Source organism: Cricetulus griseus (assembly GCF_003668045.3).
Source record: "Cricetulus griseus strain 17A/GY chromosome 1 unlocalized genomic scaffold, alternate assembly CriGri-PICRH-1.0 chr1_1, whole genome shotgun sequence".
In the NCBI taxonomy this organism is placed as follows: domain Eukaryota; kingdom Metazoa; phylum Chordata; class Mammalia; order Rodentia; family Cricetidae; genus Cricetulus; species Cricetulus griseus.
The window spans coordinates 182,429,854-182,450,332 of NW_023276807.1; the positions used below are offsets into that span (position 1 = coordinate 182,429,854).

General features: G+C 45.5%; 1 protein-coding gene across 1 annotated transcript; it reads left to right on the forward strand.

The window, feature by feature from the left end:
- The first annotated feature begins 5,562 nt into the window (after positions 1-5,562).
- On the forward strand, positions 5,563-16,605 carry CUNH10orf99 (chromosome unknown C10orf99 homolog). The gene is made up of 3 exons (XM_027389330.2): positions 5,563-8,229; positions 10,920-11,000; positions 16,084-16,605. The coding sequence occupies exons 1-3, from the start codon at positions 8,160-8,162 to the stop codon at positions 16,167-16,169; spliced, it is 237 nt and encodes a 78-aa protein (XP_027245131.1). The 5' UTR covers positions 5,563-8,159; the 3' UTR covers positions 16,170-16,605.
- Positions 16,606-20,479: the final 3,874 nt, after the last annotated feature.

Genomic DNA, 20,479 nt, shown 5'->3' on the forward strand with positions numbered 1-20,479 from the left:
TTTTTTTCTTTGCCCAGAAGATCCTGAGTTTCCGTTAACAGCTTTGCCATATCCCTTTCCCCTTGGTTGAGTCTTCTGCCCACCATGTTTCTTCATTCCCCACCCCTTCTGTGCCTGAACCTATCCCCAGTAACCCCTCTCTACTTTTATTTTATTTGTATTTTACTAGCCCCTCCCTTAAGGCATCCAGTCATAATGGCTCATTTCCAGGTTCCTGGCTTCCACATGTACTCCAGGTTGAACATAAAACAGAAATCAAAGCTAGGATCTATATACAAGAGGCTTTTGTGTTTTCCTTGGTAGCCACTCTATTGTTTTTCTGGTTCTACTTAGTTAACCTGCAAATTTCATAATTTGTCTATACTTCTACTTTATCATCAGTTGATTGACATCTTGGTGATGCAATTTCCTAGCTATTGTGAATTGGGTCTCATACAGAACTGCCAAGATCAAGATACATGAAAAACAAATGTTTTCAAAGGTATGTATGAACGGGGAATCCTTGGACAGCATTGAGTACAAAGTAGTAGAACCATCTGGAAATCAGTCCGGGAGTTCCTCAAAAGCTAGACAGAACAACCAAGACACAACTGTATCATTCTTAAGCAGATTCCAACAGCACTTTACATCCTACTGCAGAGATACTTATGTATCCATAATTGCCTTTACCTTTTTTAAAATATGTACATTTATTTATTTATGCTTGAATGTATTCCTACACTCCAGAAGACACCAGATCTCTATCTCATTATAGGTGGTCTGAAGCCACCATGTGGTTGCTGGGAACTGAACTCAGACCCTCTGGAAGAGCAGCCAGTGCTGTGAACGCTGAGCCATCTCCCACCAGATTTTACCTATTTTTAATGAAGGCTAGTGAGGTGGCTCAGCAGGTAACACGCCACAGAGTCTGATGACTTCAGTTCAATCTTGGGTACCCACATGGTAGAATGAGAAAACAGACTCCTGCACGTTATTCCTCTCACTTATGCCTGTGTACCCATGTGTCTTTTTTTTTTTTTTTAAGGGGGTGGCGCTTCAGAGAGCATTACAAGAAAACGAACAGGTCAGTCTAGTTACGTTCTGAAAGCACATTGAATAGGTTGATCTTGGCTATGTAGAATGACTGAGACTAGATGATGAATAGAGGTTGAGAGTTTTACTGGTTAATGTGATCTGTTTACAAGATTATGGAATTTGATAGTCCTTAAAGGAATTCTTGGCACCAACTGGAAACAAGGAATGAGTGGCCAGAGGCATGTCAGTCTGAAAGCTTGTAGCTGATTGGCAGTAACCAGGAAAGGTCTAATAGTGCCAAAAGAGGGCAGTTGGCCTTGCTGGTCTTGGACACACGGTGCTTAAGGCAGAGACCTTTACTAGAGGTGGAGGATTTTAAAGTCTCAACTGCCCTTCAGAGCTTGAGTCATTCTTCAGATGTCAGCACACCTGGGTGACTCATGAACCATTCTTGGGGTTGGTGTATCTATTAGACACTCTTAAGTAATAGTTGGAGCACAGGAAGTAACACTTCAATGACTCAAGACTATCCAGAAAATAAAAAAGGACTACCCATAGTAATTGTTCTGAGAAGTCTTGGTGCTTCTGGGAAGAAGAAAGTCTGGCCTCCTATCCACAGGCAGCAGGTGTAGGGAGTGTCAACCTACTTAGAGAACTCAGCTCCACTGCAGGACCCAATCAAATCGTGTGTGGTGTTGAAAGCTATAAAGCCTGCAGGACTCTACTTGTGCTCAAAGTCAAGTACTACACTCTGAGTGTCTCAAAACGTAAGTATAATTAGCTGACTTATTTAAGTAGAATAATGCTTCCTGAATTAGCTAAAATAGGGTTAGGGGCATCAAGATGACTTGGTGGATAAAGGCACCTGGTGCCAAACCTGATGACCTGAGTTTGATTCCTAGGACCCACATGGTAGGAAGTGAGAACCAACTCTAACATGCAGTGTTGTGCCTGCATGTATATATGTGTACCATGTGTGTTCCTGAGGCCCGAAGAGGCTATCACATTCCTTGAAACTAGAGTTAGACAGTTGCAAGCTGTCTTGTGAGTCTGAGAGTCAAATCTGAGTCCTCTGGAAGAGCAGCCAGAGCCCTTAACTGCTGAACCAACTCTCCAGTCCTTGGGTAATATTTAAACATGGAAATCCATATGGAGAAACTGTGAGAACCACTGAAACACTTGATAGGAAGCTCATGGGGAAATGGTCAGATCCACTGCAGCACTGGCCTTACACCTTCAATCCCCCATGACCCAGCATGCTTTGCAACTTTGACTACTCCAGCTGAGTTGACTTTACCCCAGAACTGCCCATCTCCAGCAGCTCCACAAAAGTCTTCATTCTATTCTGGGACTTCTAGTGCGAAAGCAAGGTGACACCTCTTCTGGGAAGGCTGCTGCTGAGTAGCAAGGGACAGAACAGATCCATCCTGAGCCATCTTATTGTTCTTCAGCCCTAAGCAGAAACCTTTGCTGCTCCTGCTCTTTCCATACCCTTCTTGCCAGGTCTCACATGGACTCTTCTTGTCCTTACCCTTCTCCATCAAAATCCACATGTACACTGGGCAGTAGTGGTGAATGCCTTTAATCCCAGCACACTGGAGGCAGAGGCAAGTGATCTCTGAATTTGAGGTCAGCCTGGTCTACAAAGCTCCAGGACAGCCAGGGCTACATTGAAACCCTGCCTCGAAAAAGAAAAACAAGCTTAATACACATGTGCAAGTGTCTGTCTCCTGTTATAACTAAGAAAGACCTAAAATTCAGTGTATGTGTGTGCCTAGTGTAGCAAGGGAGAGGGGCCCTACTAAAGCATCAGATATCTTTTAGCACAGGTGGTGGTTGGACACTGTTTGGAGACAGGTTGTTATTGGAAAAGAGCTAGCCATGGAAGCAGATGCATAAATCCACAACCAACCATTGGGCCAAGCTCCTAGAGTACAATCGAAGTGAGAGAGTAGCAATAATATAAACCAAGGAGTCAAGACTGTGATGGGAAAACCCATAGAATTGGCTGACCCGAGCTAGTGAGAGATCACTGACTCAGGTCTGACAAATGGGGAACCTGCATAAGGTCAAACTAGACTCCTCTAATATAGGTGACAATGGTATGACTGGAACAATAAAAGAGGCCATTGGCAGTGGGTCCAAGATCTATCTCAAATGCGCAAACTGACTTAGTGGAGCCCATTCTATATGGAGAGATACCTTGCTCAGCCTGACACAGGTGTGTGGGGTGGAGAGGTGCCTTGGTGCTGCCTCAACGAGATGATGGGACAGACTTAGTAGACTTCCTAGGTCTTACCCTCTCCGAGGAGCAGTTGGGAGGTGAAGGGAGCAGGAAGAAGAAGGGAGGAGGAACTGGGATTGGAATGTAAAAATTAAATAAAAGGAGCTAGTCACCTGTTTCTGGGTATATATCCTAAGAAGGTGGAATCCGTATATTGAAAAGGTATTTGTACACCTGTATTCATCACAGCCCTGTACACAATAGCCAAAGCAGAGAATCAACCTGAGTGCCACTGATCTACTGATAAAAGGCATCTGGTATATATGTCCAGCATAATCTTACTAGAACTTGAATAGGCAAATTTTCTATTGTGTTAAATAAATGAGGCACAGAGCTGGGCAGTGGGGATGAAGGTGAATCTCTGAGTTCAAGTCCAGCCTGGTCTACAGAGCAAGTTCCAGGACAGCCAACGCCTACACAGAGAAACCCTGTCTGTGTGTGTGTGTGTGTGTGTGTGTGTGTGTGTGTTGGGGGAGGGGGGTAACAGAAACAAAAGGAACGTGCTCATTTATGAACACCAAAGCTGTTAAAGCAAAGCAGTGAGTGGAGGTGGGCTGTTTGAACCAAGGGCACAGAGACCGGTGTCCTGGCTTCAACAGCAACCTTCAGTGGCCATGGAAGAGCAGAAAAAAAAAAAAAAAGGCTTTCTGCAAACCTGTGTGGGCTGGTAGAGGACAGGGTAGTCAGGAAACTTATCAGTGGAGGAAACCCCAATGCAGCTGCTGCCTTCATGAAAATGCCACGGTGACCCCAGAACAGGCTATGGGAGAACTCTCTGGAGGTCGGGAGATGTGAGTTAACAACAGTAGGACACTTCACCCCAGCAGTGAGAGCAGAGCCCAAGCCCTTGTCAAGGGCAGGGACCGAGGGAGCACCTCCACAACTGCAGTCGAATCCCATCACTTACACCAGCCTTGCTAGCCCGCAGCATAATGGCCACAGGCCGGCAAGACCAAGTGGATAGAAAGAAGGCATATGAGAAAGTTCAGTTCAGGTTAGCTATAAACAATTGAAACTGTCTTGCTGGGCATCCTCCCCACTGCACATGCGCCCTGGAACTCTGAGGGAGAACAGCTTTGGAGTCTGACAAACCTAGTTCCGGGCAAGAGACCCTCATGACCACACGGTCAAGCAAAACTTTACATTCCCCTAGGATCAAGCAGAGAGGGAATTCAGTGCAGCCATGAGGAAAGGCTAGGGCCTGGGACCTTTTGTCACCCTCCATTAGTTGCTGCTCTGCAGTTTGCAAGCTCACAGAAGGGAGTCATTTCTGGTCAACCATGAGGTCTATAAAGAAGAGGTAGTGCTGCCTGAGGCGTGGAACTCAGTCCAAAGAGTGAGCAAGCTGGGTGGGGAGGCTGCAGGCAGCTGCTTCCTCACTGCTCTTAGAAATGCAAAACTTGATTTGAAATGGCTGGTTTTTTTTCCTTATAAAATTCCCCTTGTTTTAGGTGTGCCTCTGAAGGCTTTCTTCTCAGGACGGTTGCCAAGTTTTCAAAACCATCTTTGGAAACCATTCAAGTTTAGGTACTTCTTTTTTCCATACTAAAATTGCGTATGCTTAAGACTAGCAGGTGTCCCCATTAAGATACTTCTCATTTTCACCTCTCTCAGCTCAACATGAGATTTTTGAATATTCTATAAAGTCAGAGGTGTTTCTTCCTTTTTTAAAGTAGGAAGTTGACAGTTATCTTTGAAATGTTAAAAGTAAGTGAAAATCTGAGAAGAGTGATTGTCCCTGGGGCTGAGCTTGGAGTTTATGTTATATACCCTCTACTATTTTAATTTGCTTCAATAAGTTTTGTGAATATTTAGAAAGCAGGCAGAGGCCAGGCAGTGGTGGTGCATGCCTTTAATCCCAGCACTCAGAAGACAGAGGTAGGTGGATCTCTGAGTTGGTGGCCAGCCCATTATACATAGTGAGTTCCAGGACAGCCAAAGATACACAGAAAGGCCCTGTCTTGAAAAAACAAAACCAACCAAACAAAAAGCAGGCAGAATCTCAGTTCTCCCCCTGAAACCTGCAAATGTGAGAATTGTGTGTTATGCGTGAGTCAGGAAAAGCCCCCAAGATAGCCATTCCCCCCAACCCTTGTGGCTTTGTCCTTATGGCTTTGTCCTGTGATAAGGAACAAGCTGTGCTAAAAACCAAAAGCCCAGGGGGTTGGAGAGATGGCTCAGAGATTAAGAACACTGACTGTTCTTCCAGAAGTCCTAAGTTCAATTCCCAGCAACCATATGGTGGCTCACAACCATCTATAATGAGATCTGGCGCCCTCTTCTGGCCTGCAGAGAACTGTATACATAATAAATAAATCTTAAAAAAAAAAAAAAAATCTGGTTTCGTGGTGGAGTGAGTGTCCATCAATCCCAGGAGAATGATGGGAACCGGGCCCGGTGGGTCAGAAGATCCAGGTAGCCCTCCCTTAATTACTTAGCCGTCTGCGCTCAGGAATAACTCCAGAGCTCATACCCTGGAAAGAGGTGGAGCAGCCAACTGTTGGGGGAAAAGGTATGTATTCTCTAGAGGTTCTTTTAGAGGGAAAAGAACAACTTAGCTGGCAGAAAGTAAGGACTGGTCTATCATGATAGTCCTACAGACCAGGAACTAGCTGTAAATGTTTTTCACATCTATAAAAAAAGCATAGGCTGCTGGCCAGGATGTCTCCTGGCCATTGATTTTGCCACTGAACCATTCTGGGCATAATGCTAAACTGCTTCTCTACCCTGCAACAAACAGAGCCCCAGACTCCATCAACAGGGGATCCTGGAGAGCTGGATAGAATGTGACGCCCTCCTATGGGACCAGCTGGTTAGGAACTAGTCATCTATTACTTGATTGTGAAGTATGCCTATCAAGGAAGGACAGTCTGTCCCTCCATAAGGGCAATCTCAAGTTCCATGTGTGTTTACACAGGCAGGATACATTACGGCCCTAGAAACCTTGCTGGTTTCCAGAAGGGAGTTCCATTTCTGATGCTGCACATTTCTTCTTAAACCAGAGTCAACTGCTACCCTGTGCCTACCCACATGGAGAGTTCTTGTACTGTATTGGCTGAAGGGTATTGTGCACTTCTGAGTCTTTCATTCTTTAGGTTCTGATCTGAGTGTGTGTAATGCAGTCAGTTCTCCTCTCTTAGTTTACCTCTTCTTGTCAGACAAAGCCTTAATCTTCCAAATTAAGCTGGAAAGACAGCTTAATTTAGGATGAGGTAGCCAGATGCCTTAGACTCTCAGTATAACCAACGCATTGCAGAGTGCTGTACCACGCTTAGCTGCCCAGAGATGCCCACAATTCACAAAGATGCCACAGGCCCACAGAGTCTGCCCTGCCCTCCTTTTGCTCCATGGGTTCAGGCCATTTGCCTCTCAGACATCTGTGACTGGGAGGAAAGAGAAGTCTGAAAGCTAATAGTCAACACCAGCCACCATCACCACCCCAGTTGCCAGGAAAGCCTGGGAGAGAAGATTCCTGAGCTGGATCCAGAAGGAGAAGCAAGAGCTGGTTCAGAAGTCGAGGGTTTGGCAGAGACAGGTAAAGGCTCAGCAGAGCGAGTGGGAATTGCCCACCCATTATCCCTTATAGGCTGTAGATAACCTGGTTCCTCTTATCCCTCAAGGCCAGGGCCTGGTACTTGCTGAGGCACCCATACAATATTGTTAAAGGCACCCAGTGCTTAACCTGCTCCAGAGACCATGTGTCTTCCATGTGTCTTAGAGACCACAGACCATTGTTAACACAAAAAGAAGCCCTAAGTGTCCAGGCATCTGTCTACCCAACCACCAAGATATTATGCCTCCCTCCCTTCCTCCCTCCGGTCCTTTTTTTTTTTTTTTTTTTTTTTTTTATCTTGGCCCATATAACTCCTCTGTGGTTCAGGAAGTCCACCACAATCTGACCAACCATACTAGCCCAGTGCTTTGCCCAACTCTATCTACTCTATCTCTGCACAGCCTTCTCTCCTCCCTCCCCCAGCTCACTAGACCACATCTTTCATGGAACTTTGGCATGGTACAATGTATTGTGGCAGTCACTTCTATACACAACAGTCTCTGGGGTCAGGCACATTATTTTTCATGTCCTTGTGGTTTAGCTCACACCCCAGTAAGTGCCTATGTCTGAGGGATGGGTGACCTGGCCTCCTGCAAGTGTGACACATTCCCTTTCTCCTCCAGTCAGATTCTCTCTGTGCCATGCCTTTCTCAGGCTAATGTGTAGCACTCTATCTAAGCATTTAGCCAAATGCCCGCCAGGGGCTAGCTGTGTCCCCCACATAATCTGGCAATGACACAAGGCCAGCTTGGTACAGATGACTTCTGGAGCATGTCCTCAGGCAGCTCTGTATGCACCTCACATATGGGCAGCAGACTCAGAGACATTTAATGACAGCGAGTTCAAGATAGCACTGCTGATAAATGTGAGAGAAAGGATTCAAGCCCAAGTTTGGCTGTCCCCAAGGCTTTGCCTTTGGTTTTATGGCCCCTTGCCCAGCCAGCCACAGTTACATGAAAGCAGGAAGATCTGCATTTGATGGAGTTATTACTGACTCTAAAAGTTAACGTTCAACCCTGGACAGTGGCTTTTCCCTACATAAGAGTTTCCTTCTCTAAGCATTGAGGTCAATACAGAACAAGCTCTCAGGGCTAGACATTTACAAGTCCCTGCAACAAGTCACCTAATTCTCTGACTTCTTGAAGAGCTGGTTTATTATCCAGTTGGGAGGGGCGGTCTTCTAGGCTGGGATGTCTTGCCTATGGGGGAACGCCTCTCTCTGCCTCTCTATAAATGTCTTCAGAGGCCAAAAGGAGGCCTTTTGTGGCACCGCTCCCTTCCAAGCTGTGAGACTCCAGCTACTTCACCATGAGACTTCTAGTCATTTGCAGTCTGCTCTGCATGCTGCTCCTCAGCTTCTGCGTTCTCTCCTCGGAAGGTAAGGCTGCCTGCCCTCTGGGTCATTCTCTCCTCAGAAGGTAAGGTCCTTGAGGAGTGAGTCCATGGTCTGGGGAGATCGCAAACAGGAATTAGTTGGGAGCAGGTCCCAGCAGATAATCCTGGACACTGGAAAGATCCATGCAGATATTTTCTCCACCATGGTGGACTTCAGGCTTTCTATCTTCTAAGTGCAGTTCTACAGTCCCAAACATGCTGAGGACCTACTGTGCAAACTGAGGGTTTGGGCATGAGACGTATAAACTAAGGGTTTTGATATCAGATGTATAAACTGAGGTGTTTAGCTCCAAATGTATAAACGGGCATGACCTCTCCAAGGTATGGCTGAAAGGAAGGTTTTTGTAGATTTAGGGTATGCACAGCCAGAGTCATCTGGAAGAGTCCAGAGCAGAGAGAGGAAGTGGTAAACTGAACATGACCAGCAGAATGGACTTGTTCATGAGAGGAGAGGGGGAGAGTGAGAGAGGAAGACAGAGAGTGATGGCTGAAATGGCAGTTTTATGTGGAGATGAGAAGCTGGGGAAGGAAAGCCCTGTGAGCTGGAGAAGTTTTATGTAGGGGGCAGGGTGAGAAGAGCTGTGAGGAGCCAGGGGTAGTTGTTATACTGAGAGAGCTTGGAGGCCAGCAAGTGCTTTGGTGTGCTAATAGGCACAATCATCCCTTCTGAAAGTAATAAGGAAATGGCTCCTTTGGTTGAGGAAAACAAGCACAGCACCAGAACTTGGGAGAGTGGAGTTTCCTTTGTTATCTGACACCTATATGAAGCTGCATGCTCACACAGATCCTCCAGAGAGCTACTCACCTAAGCCTTGACTGGGAAGTCAGGTGACCTCTATTGTCACTTGTGTTGTGTTGGGGACAAAGTAAATGAATAATTGGCTCTCTGAACTTGAGTATCTCAAATCCTTATGCACAGAAAGCTCCATGGGCAGATGAAATGAGGTCATGTATGGTAAGGGGTTATGTGTGTGGCATGCTGGTGTATGCTCAGATGTGGAGAACATCCATGGTTCTTTTTGTCCCTGTAGAGATGGATAGTTATATCTGCTGCCTTTAAGATTATTTCACTTAGGATATGCCACGTGTGTCTAGATGCCCTCAAGGGCCAGAAGAGGATGCTGGATTCCCTGGTGTTGGAGTTACAGGAGGTTATGAGCCACTCAATGAGTTCTTGGTACCAAATTTGGTTTTGGTAATATTTTGTTTATGATCTAATAAAGCTTGCCTGAAGATCAGAATGCAAAGCTAGCCATAGGCAGTGGTGGTACACACCATTAATCCCAGCAGTCACACTAGTTAGCCATGGAAGCTGGGGTTGTGGTGGTGTATGCCTAAAATTCCAGCACTAGAGAGGAATATAAGACAGGAACTCGGGAGCTCAGTAGGTATTCAGACTGCAGTCACACTGAGGACTGGATTGCCCCAGCCTTGGTAGAGGTAAGAACTCTCTAGGAGTTGGCTGCTTTGCTTTTCTGATCTTCAGCTTGAACCCTAGTATCTGTCTCTGGGTTTTTATTATTAGTGTTGCATTTGGGTCCTCTGGAAGAGTAGTGAGAGCTCCTAAAACCCTTGTCACTTCCCCATCCCCTTATTGCCTTTCTTCATTTTAAAAGCTGAGTGTTGGAGCCTTTTTCTCTTACTTAACCTCCAATTAATTTTGTATCAACAGTTATGATAATTTTAACATTTTGTGGACGTAAAAGATTTTTTTAAAAAACAAAACAAAAACCCTCACCATATTACCTAATCACCCAAAATACTGAAGGTTGCCATCAGGCCTGCACAGTATCATCGCTAAGTAGCAGAGTTACAGGAAGCACTTGGTTTTGTTTTTGGATGGTTGGTTGGTGGGTTTTTGTTGCTCATGTTTCTTCGTTGAATACGTTAGATTCTTCAGCACAGCCCACAGAATGCCATTTATCAGACTTCTGGATGATTTCAAAGTCACCAATACAATTCTAATGGAAAGTCATAAGCTTCCCCCATGTTGGAATGTGTCTGGCAGCTTCAGGCTATGGTATTACTCAAAAGACATGTGTGTCTATGATTTGCCAACCTATGAGTGCCCACCCACGAATTCATGTGCTTGAACACACTATATTAAACATACAGTCATAAAAACTTCGTGTATATAAAATGTTTCCTGTATTTAGGATGCTTTTCTTAGACTGCAGATCTGGATTGCCAAGTCAGAATTAATGTCTAAGAGCAAAGACATTTCTCCTCAGTGCTATGCTTTTCTAAACAGCATTATGAAGCGGAAACATTCCCAGGGCACAGTGACTCCAGCATTGTCTTTATCTCTGGAAAGTCACACAACATAGGCTACTTCTCTCCTAGCCAACTTCATCCTGGTTTTTGTTTGTTTTCAATAAATGTTCTTGTTTGTTTGTTTTTGCTTTGTTTTATTTCTCAACACAGGGTTTCTCTGGGAAACCCTGACTATTCTCACTCTGTAGACCAGGGTGGCCTCGAACTCAGAGATCTGCCTGCTTTTGACTCCCTGGGACTGGGATTAAAGGAGTGTATCACCACTGCCCAGCTTTTAACAAATGTTCTTGAACTCTGAGTCTTGTGAGTTGAAGCACTCTCAAGTCTTCCCTGTCCAGATTGGCCCGATGATGGCCTTGGCCCCACTAATTGGAGGATCTGTACCCTTCTACTTCTCAGGGAAAAGGCATCGTCTGAGGCCCTCAAAATTCAAGCCCTGCTGTTACCTGACTCATAGATCCAAACTGACACCCCAGAAAGGTAAGTGACCTCATCCTGTCTGGGCTTCGAGTGGGAAGATTTCTAGGGTGGCCATGGGAAAGGTCAGATTTGTGATGAGTCCCAGCCAGTGTCTTGTGTGAAGTTCTCAGAGGAACCACGTTCATTTTCAGCCGCACAGAGTTTAGAGTCCTCTGAAGAGGCAACAAGTCAGCCATTTAAAACTGAACATTTTCTGCAAGAAAAAGCTCTTAAGAATGGCACAGGGTAACCCAATCACAAAAAGACAAACATGTTATGTACTCACTCATATGTGGATTTTAAACATAGAGTAAGGGATTACCAGCCTAGTAAACAAGGAGGGCCCTAAAAGAGACAAACTTTGTCCCCTGGAGAAGGGGAAAGGGTCACGATCCCCTGAGCAAATTGAGAGCATGGGAAGAGAGGGGAGGGAGCTAAGAGAATGAGAAGGGAAGAACAGAAAGGATGCAGAGGTCATGAGGGAGCAGAAAGATTGAGTCAGGGGAAGAATAGAAGAAAGGATATGTGATAGGTAGGGTTTTAGTTGGAGGGGGTGGCAGGGGAGGAGGGGAGGGAGAAGGGAACGGGGATTGTCATGTAATTCAACCGTGTTTGTAATTCAAATAAAACACAAAAGAAAAAAAAAGAAAAGAAAAGCTGGGAGCAGGTGGGCTCTGCTTACCCTCATGGAGGGCTCCAACTGTACCCCAGAACCTGAATGCATTTATATGATATACATCTGAATTGAGGAGGCAGGTTTATTGTATACAGCTGAACAAGCACAGCTTTAGCTAATAATAATAATAATAATAATAATAATAATAATAATAATAATATAATAAAGAATGGCACAGGGACCAGGCATGATGGCAGATAGCAATCCCAGAATTAGAGACGCTAACACAAGATAATAGTGAATCTTGAGACCAGCAAGGGCTACACAATGAATTCAAGGCTCAAGGGCTGGGGATGTGGCTCAGTCTGTGGAACAGTGATTGCCAAGAAAGCTGAGGGTCCTGGGTTCAATCCCCATTGGAAGAAAAAGAGAAGAGAGGAGAGATGTGGGGAAGTACCCATCCCTGGATGGGAGGCCTCATGGGAAAGACCAGGAATGTGAATGTAGATGATAAAGAAGCTGTGGTGTGGGCAAGGAGGAGGAACAGAGACAGGGGAGCTACAGGATGGGAGGTGCCCAGAGAATCTGAAAGCCTTAACCCACCTGCAGACCTGAAGCAGGACCTGTATAAATGTGAGGAGTGTGGGGGTGCAGAGAGCTTCAGCTTGGTAGGAGATAAGAGAGCACCCAAAGATGCAGGTATACTGAAGCTCAGTCTTGACAGCAACCTGGCTATGATCAGCATGAGGCCTGAAAGAGCTTAGCTGCCCTCTCCCAGACCTGGGAGACCTAACAGTGAATAGTGATGAAGACAGACACAGATGCAGACCTCTAAGCATGTAGATACCAGCCTGGGACTCCAGGTCAGCAGCAGGCTGAAACTCTGTGATGCTGGCCCATGGTGGATGGTTAGGATGGTGGAACTTTGTAACTTTTGTACTGAGAGTACTGGAGCTTAGGGCAGCAGGCAGTGGCCTGTAGGAAGGCTGAACTCAGACCAGACATGGCTTGACTTTAACTTAGGGCCTACATCTCGGGTCTCTGCAGCTTCAGTGCTAATTCTTGGGAGTTCAAGGCTATGACTCCCCATGTTATTTCAGGCTGTGGCACCTGAAGCCCATAACCAGAAACCAAGAGTCCTGTCTTTCAAGGACTGTGTCTTCCAAGGACTTTCTGTCTTCATGTGAATGAAGAGGAAGGCAGGATAAGGAAGACAGGATAGTTCCAACTTCTGCACCCCAAGAGGCTGACAGCCCCTCCTCTACACTGCCATCACACCCAGTCAGGGCTGGGTAAAAATAACCACTTCTCTCACACATACCTCGTGAATAACCAAGTGTGAGGCACCCGCCTAGACAAGGTGGAGGGTGAGCACTGGCTGCCAGTAGCTCTGCTTCCCACAGGAACTTGTGAAATAAGGTGCAAATAGGGGAGAGAGAATCCAGCTCCCCACTGATGGTGGCTTGCTGGAACCTGTCCTCACCTCTAGCCCCTCCTTCACAGATGCCCAGAGGCAGAAGAGAAAAGAGAAACTCGAGGGAAGGAGGGGTGAACACACATGCACACACACTACACATACCCACATACACACACACACACACACAACCATACAGATGCATATGCAAGTACATGCATGAAAACACATGCACACCACATAATCATATACTACACACACAAAATTATACACTACACATCATATGGGCACACACACACATGCACATACACATATCACACATCTAGGATCACAGACATGCAAATACACATTAATACACCACCTACTACATATATAGACACAAATACTATACACATACAGACATATAAATACATGCATATACACACATATATATACAGCTACATACAGATATATATACCACATGTATACAAACATACCTACATGTACACACAGACTATGTATAGAGAGGCATGTATAAACACATTCATCACACTCTACACACAGCTCCTAGAAATGTGGAATATGGCCAGGCACACTCCTCATGTCCAATACAAAAGTAGCCTTTGGTTGAACACATAATACTATGAGAGAATGAGCTAAGTCATGGATCCTATATTGAGAGTGGATCTCTATTTGAACATATACTTCAAAAATTCATGGCAGAATTCATGAGCAACTTAAAACAAGAAGACTTAAGCAGGCATCTTTACTGGACCTACTCCAGGGGGATCTTGTCTCAGTTATCTAGAGTGGGGAGCTGACGCTCAGAAGGATCCAAAAGCAGAGCCACACACCAGGTCTATGGGTCTCTTGCACTGTAACAGACAGGGAAGTTTTCTGTAGAATGTGAGCACGAAACCTCCTGGAAGGAAAGTGCTTTCAGGATGGGCTCTCAGCTCCACAGCCTGGTAGCTTTGTGCTCTTGAGCAGTCTCCTCCAACTCTGTAGAAAGTGTGTGGCTGCAGGATCCAGCTTGCTGTTATTGAGAAGTCGTGGGGTTGTGTCCACAGAATACACGGCATCAGGTCAAACCCTTGACACCCTGTAAACCTGTCTCGCCATCACAATGGAAGAGGCTGGGCTTCCAGGACAGCTGCACCCATCCCAGAGCCCATGTGTATTGTGTATATTTGTGGATTGAGTTACATGACACATAGGTGTTGTACATGTAGTATTTGTGTATGCACCTATGTACGTGTGTGCGCGTGTGTGCCTCTCCTTCCTCCAGCTTCTCTTTTTCTCCTGACTCTTCACTGATGCTGATTACCCAATAGCCAACCCAGAGAACCTGTTTGCCCATGCTTGCTGCTTCCATCCAGCATCTCCCAGAACAGACCCTAAGTCGCAGAGAGAAGAGAAGATGAATCAGGGTGTTGGGCAATCAACAGCAAGATTTCAGGGTGTCTCATGTTCCTGTAATCTAGTCTCCTGGGCCTGGTTCACAGCATAAGAACACTGCTTCCACTTTCTATGAGAATGGAAACTAATGGCAGCTGAGACAATAGAGGCATTCAGAGAGGCTGCAGCTCATCCTAAAACCTTTCCTGGGCTCTGCTTTGTGTCAACATGCTGGGCTAGGCCCACAGAATGACCCAATGTGCAAGGCTTGGGATTTTGGGTGGCAGTAACATAACATCTTTGAAAGTTAAAAGGATAAATGAATAGCAGTCAGGCTGAAGTGACTGCATTGACCATTTACCAGAAAAGAAAAATGTGACAGAGTTTTCTTAAAGCAGTTTTACAAACTGGAGAGTGGTCTACATAGCAAGACTATCTAGGCATCACCTTGGAAAGGAACATTCAATATACTGGCACAGTTGGCTACTGAGGGGCCCAGACAATGGCCTGAGTCAGACTCTTAGCTTCTTAGACCCCACCAGACCAAAGTTATGAGCAGGGAGCCTTTGTTAGGCCATCTTCCTTCCATGTGTCGCCAGGTCAATAGGGGAAGCTCCTGAGAGGCCATGTGGACCTGAGACAAGCCCAGGTCCTGAGGATTTGTGCCACACTCCTTGTTTCAAAACTCAACAAAATGAGTTAACCCACAGGAGTAGAACTCTTCAGAGTCACCCCATCCCCACCCTCTGTTTGGCTGTCTCTGTCTTTAAAAAGGGGGCTTAACTAGAATGATAAATGTCACCCACTGAGGAAGTGGGGTCTCTTGAGAGGTTCACGATAGCAATAGCAGGGTGGACATACAACATGTAGGACCAGAATAATAAAACCTAGGAAGGAGGTGGTGGCCAGGCCTGGCAGCCCTAATGCCAAGGGACCCAATCAGAGGAAACAATTAATTGAGCCTTGTAATTCTATTCATTATCCTAGACTATACAAGAAACTGTCCTCACCTTGGGAAACCAAAGCAGTAAGCATAGTTTTCAGTGAGTTTGCATGTCAGATAGGCATGTCTTTCATCATGGCCAATCACATTCATTTGTTTGTGTATTTGCTTGTTTGCATGTTCATGACAATGTAATGGGGCCTTATTTGGGATGACCGCATGAGGCTGAGGATGAATGAAGTACTTTCAGTTTTCATTAGTATTTACATCCACTAACACTTATAGTCCTTGCAGTAATTCTGAAAATTAGCTACTACTAAGGGTTCTTACTTTATGGTTGAGGGGCCAAACAACAGAGAAGTTTCAAACTTGCTGAAGGTCTAGACAGCTGAAGGCTAGTGAGTGTTAACAGGCTTTGAATCCAAGCACTTCAGCCTCACATTCCTGCCATTAACATACCACAATGCAGATGGGAATAAACTTGAAACACAAAGAAAAATAACCTCATCACCAATACTTAATAACCCTTTCCTTTTTCTCTCAAATACCAATTGCTCAGCGTTATTTTAATTAATGCCAGGGGGGCCCTTTAGGTTCTGGAGAGGGCAGTAAGATCCACTTACTTGGTTTCTTTAAACTCTTATGCATAAGAATGAGTCTTAATTGTGTCTTCCTCCTTCTCTTCACCCTGTTCTACCTACTTCACTTTGCCTTCCCATGTCCCTTCTTCTTCTCTACTGTCACTCACCCCCAGGACATCACACAAGACCCTGCAGACCATGCAGAATCAAGCCACCATCCAAGACATGGGTGGTACCAGGTGCTCTCCCACAGGTATAGAGCTCCTGAAGCCTGGTTCCACCCACATGAGACCTTCATGCCCAGCTGCGGAGACACCAGAGGACTTGACTTGGTCCCTGCCAACTTTCATGGCAACAGTGAACTGTCACACTGGGAGGCTTCATTTCAGACACCCAGGAACATTCCAGAATTTCAAGTCCTGGTTCCAACCTTACCACCAACTTTCAGAGTCACTATGATCCAGGCCCAGCCCACATGTCTTCAAGAGTGAAAGTCAAAGATTCCTTCTGTGGAAGCTACCACTCCAGAGATTTCCAAACTGGCCAAAATGCCTAGTAGCAAAACCTCAGTGTAATCAGCAAGGAATACAGCATCTCAGGCACCCACAGACAGCCTCAAATTTCTAGTATTTAACCAATGGTCTCTGAACCAATTCCTGTAACTTCCTAATGTCCGTCACCAGGAGAGCACCAAAAATAATAAATAATAAATTGTCATACATACTATGCATGGAGCATCCTTGTCTCAGAAAGCAATGTGGCCTGAAATACAAAAAGAAATATAGAAAGAAAGTGTCTGGAAAAACTTGGTGGCTACTCCATCACAGAATAATCTGGCAGGAAGAGAGAGACAGTAGTTAGGTGTTTGGGTCCCACACACCAGGACACAGAGCCTACCTAGTCTTGCCCAGGTTTCTCTGTAGCCTTGACAGTTCAATTTTCTGCAAAAATTGAAATGACATGAAAGGTCTACTTAGGAGCAGGCAGATGGATAGGGTTCCTGCAAAGTTCGAGGCTTAGAAAGGCCCAGCAAATGCCCCACCCTGGAGCAGGGTTCATCTCCACAGCGAGCAAAGAGCTCACAAGAGACAGGTGGCTCAGGTCTAAGAGGCTTGCCTCAGTAAAGCTGCCTCTAATCTGATCCTCCCAGCAAGGTGAGAAGCCCCCTTTCCTGTATTACTCCTGGGCCCGAGTGAGGATAGCAGGAGCATCAGGTGTGAGGCTGATAGGTGGGGCTTCTGTAGCGACAACCATGCACAGGCAAATCAGAGCCTGTGTCATGTCATGAGCCAACCTTCCACCTCCCTTTCATAACTGTTCACTCACTCCCTCATTCACTCCCTCCCCCACTTACCCATTCCCAGGGAGAAGAGTGGTCAGACTCTGCACTGGGTCCCAAGTTCCAAAGAACATGGTCCTCTGACATCTGAGAGGCTGCCGTTACTGCACTGTAAACACAAGGTGAAGAACTGAAGGTGACATGTGTAAGGGTAACACAAAGAGGATACGTAGCTGAGGCATGAACTCAGAGGGAGAGAGGAGGAGGGAGAGAGAGAGAGAGAGAGAGAGAGAGAGAGAGAGAGAGAGAGAGAGGGAGTACCAGTGAGAGAGGGATGTACTGTGAATGGGAAAGGTGGTGTATGGGCTGTGGTGTGTGTACTCCACTACTCATGATTGTTAGTGTGGTATGTAAGTATATTTTGTATAAGCATATAGTGTATATATGGCCCTGTGTGTATCAGGAAGATGTAGAGGTAGGAAGATTTGAGAATTGGAGCATAATTCATCAACTACATGACTGTATTGTGGGCCAGAAGAGACGCAGACATATAGAAGGACTCAGAATGTTCTTGGATTTGCCTTGAGAACAGGAAGAATAAGATCAGGTGAAAACAGGAGAGAATACAGCTAGAAGCAGCCAAAGTGAGCTGAGGTGGGGGAGTACAGAAGGCAGGAACTGGCTTTGGGCAGCAGTGGTGTGGTTTCATGCTCCCCAAGTTTCCTAGGCAGTGGACAGTGTTCACAGTCCATTCACGGTACTTTCAGACCTTATCAGAGCTGAAACTCCTACCTTATTGGCAATGGGAGCTTCTATCTCTCATCCTTATATCCCCTCCTTTCTCCCTTGAAAAAAGCAAAGAACACATGTATAAGACTACCATGTACACATATTTTTGGGTCTGCTTGGAGAAAGAAAGACAAAGCCCATTCCATCCTGGAAATGGGCACAACAAGGAAAGCATTCGATGGAAGCCTCATTATCCCTGCAAGGAGGGGAACAAGATAATTAACATTAATAAGTTACATAAGGACACAGCTCTTGGGGTAGGGGGTGGTAGAGACTGCAGTATCCCATCTCAAAACTACTTCCTGCAAAAGGGTACTATGGAGGTCAGCCTTCTAGGGACACCAGCCCCAGAGCAGCCTGGGTCATAAGGACTCAAAAAGGAGCTATGATCTGGCACCTGCTTCTCCCCACCCCACTCCTGCCCCGCACATGTCCTTTTACCAAGAAATAAAAGAAATCCTCAGTCTGGTTTCTAGCTGGAACTTAGCTCAATGTCAGGCCTCACCAAGGCCTATCATCCCAGGAGGTAGATGCTGATCCCCACAGACCAAGCATCTCCTTCCTCTTTCACTGGTTTCCAACATCAGCACCATGGGCTTTTAAGCATTCCCAGTAGTAAAGAAGAGCTTTGTTCACAAAGGGCAGACAGGGAAATTAATGAATGTGGCTACTCAATGCTTGGGGGAAAAACCCAAGCATATAGAAGTGACTGAAAAATAATAAGACAAGTCATACATTGCCTTTGTTAGCTCCTTGAAGAATCTAGGCATGCCTAGAGGACAGAATAGAATAGGGCTATTAGAGAAAATTTATAACTTCCATGGTAACTAAAAGAGTCAATGGTCCCTAAAGGGTGGGACACTTGGTGCTGTTAATAGAGCATCAACTTCTGAGACAGATTTGAGGATCAAGCAATTGTTCTGTTACACATACATTTATGCGATATTGGATGAGGTCAGGTGACTTCTCAGAGCCTCAGTATTCTAATCTGTTAAATGCTGTAAATTACACATCAGATCTCCCAGATTGTCTGTGTGCCAATCAATGGTCATCAGGAAGACAAGTCTTGATAGCATAGTAGGCACCTGCTGCTTCTTCAACACTAGAGGGGGCCTGAGAAGCCTGGCCCGCCTCCCTTTTGAGTGGTCATGATGAACGTGTATATTTACACAGAGATAAGATAACATGTAGATGAGGGAATTCACATGCAGATGGTGTGTGTGTGTACGTGAACAAATGGGTCTGCAAACAGGAGTAGAATTCATGTGATTATAGACAGTTGTGTGAACGTGTATGAGAGAAGGGGACTGTGGTTTAGCACACTCAACTACAACCTGTTGGTTGTGACCCCTTTGGCAAACCTCCATTTCCAAAAATATTTACATTATGATTCACAGCAGTAGCAAAATTACAGTTATGAAGTAGCGATGAAAATAATTTTATGCTTGAGGGGTCACAACATGAAGAACTGTATTAAAAGGATGCAGCATTAGGAAGGTTGAGAACCACTGTTTTAGTAGATCAGATGAAGGTAAAGGTATGGACTTGCTCTGACATATTGGCAGAGTGACCTGGAACACACATTCATGCCAGGCTGGCAGTTGATGTTTGAAGTCTTGGCTATCAACAACTAGGCCAGCTGCTGTAAATCCACCAGAGGAAGAGCTGTCAGACCTGCATTAAAGATGACCTAGCTTGGAAGGGCATACAAGGGTGATGACATATGGGAATCAGGGTAAATGATGTATGTGAAGCTGCCCAGGGCTACAGAGTAAGAATGAAGCCCTGAATTCCACAGCAGATGATCCCCACCCCCCAGATGCATCAAACCAAGCCCTTCTTCAGATAGCATCTAGACTCTCTACACTGTAAGATCAAGATTATGGCACATAATCAGAGCCACCAGAAAGAACCACTGTTTCCAAGTGTTTTGAGGGCAGGGCTACATCTAGCTAATCTCAGGTAATCTCCTCCACCGCTACCCCTGTTACCCGAGACTTTCTTGATTTTAGTATTAAAAGTCTTGCATTCCTGGAAAACCCCAAGTCATAGGTAAATGCAGATGAATGGAAGCCCCTTGAGCAGATCTTGTATATCTGCTGGCAGGGAAGCCTGTGTAAGGAGAAGAATATAGGGTATAAGTATGAAATTACAGCTCTGAAAGGACAGGTGAGTGACTGAGGGCCCAATGTTTAAAGCTTCAGTAGCTTTGTGTCTATGTACCTAAATCAAAGAGAGTTTCGACTTGAAAGCCAGGTATGACTCCAAGCCCTGCCCTTCATTGGCTGGGTGAGCCTATGTGGTGGTTTGAATGAAAATGGTCCCTATAGGCTCATAGGGAGTGGCACTTTTAGGAAGTGTGGCTTTGTTGGAGTAGGTGGGATCTTGTGTCACTGGGGGTGGGATTTGAGGTTTCAGAAGCTCAAGCCAGGCCCAGTGTCACTCTCTTCCTGCTGCCTGCCAATCCAGATGTAGAACTCTCAGCTCCTTCTCCAGCACTG

Excerpts from the sequence above, each read along its gene's own strand:
- CUNH10orf99 (XM_027389330.2), top strand. The coding sequence starts at position 8,160 with ATGAGACTTCTAGTCATTTGCAGTCTGCTCTGCATGCTGCTCCTCAGC. Across the intron at positions 8,230-10,919 it reads CTGCGTTCTCTCCTCGGAAG|GGAAAAGGCATCGTCTGAGG; the intron begins GTAAGGCTGCCT and ends TCTACTTCTCAG. Across the intron at positions 11,001-16,083 it reads CAAACTGACACCCCAGAAAG|GACATCACACAAGACCCTGC; the intron begins GTAAGTGACCTC and ends ACTCACCCCCAG.